The sequence below is a fragment of the Pteropus alecto genome, unplaced genomic scaffold (assembly GCF_000325575.1).
Source record: "Pteropus alecto unplaced genomic scaffold, ASM32557v1 scaffold160, whole genome shotgun sequence".
Taxonomy (NCBI): Eukaryota; Metazoa; Chordata; class Mammalia; order Chiroptera; family Pteropodidae; genus Pteropus; species Pteropus alecto.
The window spans coordinates 1988031-1992930 of record NW_006429864.1 but is presented as its reverse complement, the minus strand read 5'-3'; the positions used below and the strand labels follow the sequence as shown (position 1 = coordinate 1992930).

Below are 4900 nucleotides of genomic sequence, written 5' to 3'. Positions count from 1 at the left end.
GGGTGGGTGGGGGGCAGGTGGGAGGCATGTGGGAGCCTGACTGAGGCTACCTGTCCCCCCTAAACTGGCAATTAGTTATTGACTGTTGTGCCACAAACCTCCCAAAACTTAGTGGAGTAAAGCAGTTGCTATTTCATTTGCTTTCGTGGGCCAGGCCCAGCTGAGTGGCCTCATCTCTGCTCCCAGTAGTCCCTTGCTTCCAGCAGACTGGGCCAAACTTCTTCATTGCAGCCACGGAAAGCCAACAAGGAAGATGGGGTGCTGCAGGCCTCCTGAGGCCTTGTCCAAGCCAGCCCATCTCATCCCTGTCCATCCTTTCAGTCAAAGCAAGTCATCAGGCCAGCCCAGGTGCAGAGGCTGGGAAGATGTCCCTCTGCAATTTTTTTTATTAAGCTGTACAGAAAGCATAGCTGAACCTGTGCCCTTGGGGACCCAAGTAGGAGAAAATGTCCTTGTGGAGTGTTCTTGGGAAGATCAGAAGCCCATCTTAGGATCCACACTATTCCCAAAAGGCTCTTCAAGGCAGATGGGAGATCCAGCCTTTGTAACTGACGCTTCTCAGAGGAACGTGCTGTGAATGCAGCCAGGAGGCTAGGGGGGTCGGGAAGGCAGGACCTCCTGAAGACACTGGCTTTGTGGCCATTTCTAACTGGCCACAGGTAGTGCGATGAACCAAGCTTGGAGTCCTGTGCTAGGCATGCCTGCCACGTGCACGACCCCATGCTGCTAACACAGGCGTGAACAGCATTCTCACTTTGTGTCTCAGCTTGTTCAGAGTTCACTCTTCTCCTCGGTCACTCTTCTGCTCCCTAGGACCCCAAACCTGAACTCTGGTGTTTGTGCTCTGGACTTAGGGTGGGACTGGTGGAATGGGTAGGGGCACCCCTGGCACTGGAGACCTCCTTAGCTCTGCCCCCAGCAAGGTGTTCCTGACGGTGACCCGGCTGTACTTCAGTGCCGAGGACGGGGGTGAGCGCTCTGTCTGCCTCACCTTCGCCTTCCTCTTCCTGCTCCTGGCCATGCTGGTGCAGGTGGTGCCTGAAGAGATCCTTGAGCTGGGCCTGGAGCCAGGTACCTGAATCAGGGGTGTGGGGTAGACACCTCTGTCACTCCTTTGTGTAAGCCAATGAATGTGGGGTTTAAGTGGCTTGTTCTACCGGCACATAGTAGGTAAAGGAGGGGACTCCCTGGGCCCCATGGTCTCCATGGGTTTCAGCCTCCCTCGAGGATGAGAAGACATTTGGTCTCACTATCTCTGACAGACATGGGCACCTCTGTTCGCCTCCAGTCTGTCCTCTACCTAGCAGCCACAGTGATTTAATATTTACGTATTTTAATTTGTGGGAAGACATAAGTAAATGGTACAAAATTTGTAAAGTACAAGAGACTTGAGAGTGAAAATCACCATTCCATACTGGTTGTCCTCCCCAGAGGAATCCTAAGTGCCACTTTTCCTTATTTACATAAAACAGTAGTCTATATGTCTCTACACCTTGCCTTTATCCCTTAAAAACAATAAATATTGGAATATTGGAGGTTGTCCGTTGATGCTACATACGATACCATTTCTTGTGACAGTTACATGGTATCTCATTTTATAGATGTCCTATGATTATTTAACCAGGCCACTATTTATGGGTGTCTAACTCTTTTGCTATTAAATTGTCACACAAAACCATGTTGTACTGTAACAGTATTATATGGGAATAGCTTTGTGTCTGTGGCCTTGTGCAACAAAGTGCATTTGTAATTTGATAATGTTGTAAATTGCCCTTTAAGAAAAGATATATGAACATGCCTGTTTCCCCACACCCTCTCCAGTGTGTTTCCTCACACTTTTTCATCTGGGGTGATTTGATGGGTGAGAATATAAGTGAGGTTGCACATTTTTTCATATGCTGAGGAGCAATTTTATTTTGCTTCCAGAAAAATTCTGTTCTTTTGCCCAGTTTTCTCCTGGGTTGTGGACCCATTTATTGATTTGTAGGAGCTCTTTATATATTAAGGAAATTAGCCTTTGTATATGATAAGAGTTGCAATTTTTTTTTCTCATTTTTCTTTCGACATTTTCTATTCTTTGGTCTTTTAAAAACATAATTTGGATCACGTCACTTCTCTGCCAGACACCAGACTCTAATGGTTTTTAGATAAAGACCAAAATCCTCACTGTGACTCACGTGGCCCTGTTGCTTCCTTGAGCTTTATCTTCACCGATTCTCCCTCTTTTTCTATTTTTTAAATTATATAATATTTGATATACAAAGCAAAATAAAAACGTAAACAGCCATGAACCCACCTCCCCAAGAAGAACGGGAACATTCCCAGCACTCCTGCGTGTCCCTGGCGCTCCTTCCCAGCCCACTGTCTTGCCCCCCACTCCCAGCCCCAACTAGTTTCTCAAACTTTGTGTATCATTTCTTTGCCTTAAAAAAAACCCATTTCATCACATTTCTGTCCCTAAAGAATTCATTGTTCAGTTTTGTAACGTGTCATCTTCCAGCTGTGCTTTTCTGTCTTTTTGATATTGTTTCCAAACTAGGTCATGTTGGCCTGGGTGTCTTTAGTTCATCTCTTGTCACCATTTATGAAGTGAGACTCCACTTGTTTGTTTGCCCGTTCTCCTGTGATGGATGTTTAGGTGGTTCCTAGATTTTAACTTTTTCACAGTTACTACAGGGAACATTCTTGTACATGTTTCCTCGTACACATGGGCAGGCATTTCTTTTGGGCACAAACTTGGGGACTATGAGTACAGTTCACCTTTATGAGACGGTGCCTCAGCGTTTTTAGGGCAGTTCTCCCAGCATGTCCACCAGCCATGCGGCCTGGGGTCCAGAGCATGGACTTGGGGCTCAGGCTGCCCACTGAGTCCCAGGCAGGTGGGCATGGGTGAGGTCACAAGGTGGGGAAGGGGCTTGGCCTCCCTGCTTATAAAGTCAGGTGGTGACTATATTGACCTCCCGAGGGGACAGTATGGTTTAAATGAATCGAGATCCATGGCACCAGTCTAACAGTATAGAATGATATCTTCTGTGGTCTTATTTTTCTTTTGACATTCAATATTATTTTATATTAGTTTCAGGTGGCCCTCTGTGGTCATAAAGTGCATTTTTCTGATTACCGGGGAGGCTGAGCATCTTCTCCTTTTTATTCATGATTTGCATTTCCTCTTCTGTCAAAACTTTGTTCATATTGTTGCCCACTTTTCTTTTGGGCTGTATGTCTTTTTTTTTTTTTTTTAATGTCTTATTGTGGCATGATACACATAAAATTTACCATTTTAACTGTACAGGTCAGTGATGTTAAGTCCATTCACAATGTTGTGTGGCCATCACCACAGTCTACAGAACTTTCTCATTTTGCAAAACTGAAACTGTCTCTGTTAAACACTAACTCCCATTCCCCTCCCCTAGCGCCCACTACTTTGTCTTTATGAATCTGACTCCTCTAGGGACCTCATATGAATGGGATCATACAGTATTTGTCTTTTAGTGACTGGTTTATTTCACTGAGCATAGTGTGCTCAAGATTCATCCATGTTGTAGCAGGTGTCATACTGTCCTTTTTAAGGCTAAATAATATTCCATTCATTGTACGGATGAACTACATTTTGCTGATCTATTCACCCATCAGTGAACACTTACATTGCTTCCCTGGTCTAGTTCTTGTGAAAAATGTTGCCACGAACATGGGTGTACAGATATCTTTGAGACCCTACTCTGCTTTTAATTCTTTTGGGTATATGCCCAGAAGTGGAATTGCTGGACCATGTGGTAATCCTATAATTAATTTTTTGAGAGACCACCATATTGTTTTTCACAATGGCTGCAGCATTTTATATTCCCACCAGCAACACACCAGGCATCCAACTTTACCTCCTCACCAACACTTATTATTTTCTGATTTTTGTTTTGTTTTGTTGATAGGAGCCATCCTAATGGGTGTGAGGTGGTGTCTCATTGTGGTTTTGACTCACATTTCCCTAATGATTAGTGATGCTGGACATTTCATACTTATTGGCCATTTGATGTCTTCTTTAGAAAGATGTCTGTTCAACTCCTTTGCTCATTTTTGAATTGGGTTGTTTTTTTGTAGTTGGATTTTAGGAGTTCTGTATATATTCTGGATATTAATCCCTTACCAGATATATGATTTACAAATATTTTCTCTCATTCTATGGGTTGCCTTTTTACTCCACTGATAGTATCTTTTATTGCATTTAAAAAAAAATTTTTTTTTTTCATGAGGTCTAGTTTGTCTTTTTCTTTTGTTGCCTGTGCCTTTGGCATCATATTCAAGAAATCATTGCTAAAGTCGGTGTTGTGAAGCTTTTATTAGGCTGTATGTCTTTTTTCTTGATTTATAGGGTTTCTTCATGTATTGTAAAAACTGATCCTTTGTTACATGTGTGGCACATACTTCATCCTATCAAATCTGACACAACATTACTTCATGAACCACCAAAAAAAAAAATACTGTTAAATTATTGCATGCTATCATATGTATCCCAATTTTAGAAACTTTAAAGTGTGAAAAAAATATATGTATCTTGGAATTGTTTAAATTCCCAATTTGTGATATGTCTTCACTGTTTCTGTGGTATTTTTTTTTCTTTAAAATTTTTTCTGCAAACATTTTATTTTGAAAAATCACAAAGCTGCAGACAAGTTGGAAGAATACTCTGATGACCGCATATGCCCTTGACATAGAGTCATTTGACTACATCTTCATTTGACCACACACGCACCACACTTTTTTTTAGCTCAGCCTTTTAACATTGTTGCAGCCATTACTTCTCGTGTCTTTGGATGAACAGAAATTTGTTACTTTAGTTGATGTTTGTCTTGGAGAAATTTCCTTCCTTTCCCTAATTACAAAGAGATTTTATGTTTTCTTGTAC

General features: G+C 42.2%; 1 protein-coding gene across 1 annotated transcript in view; it reads left to right on the top strand.

Moving 5' to 3' along the window:
• The window catches only part of TMEM161A (transmembrane protein 161A), a gene marked incomplete at its 5' end in the record, with an annotated part of 9703 nt that overhangs the window by 803 nt on the left and 4000 nt on the right, over positions 1-4900 (top strand). Inside the window, one exon of the mRNA XM_015586370.2 lies at positions 920-1071. Within this exon, the coding sequence (XP_015441856.1) occupies positions 920-1071 (152 nt within the window). The remainder of the gene's footprint in view (positions 1-919; positions 1072-4900) is intronic.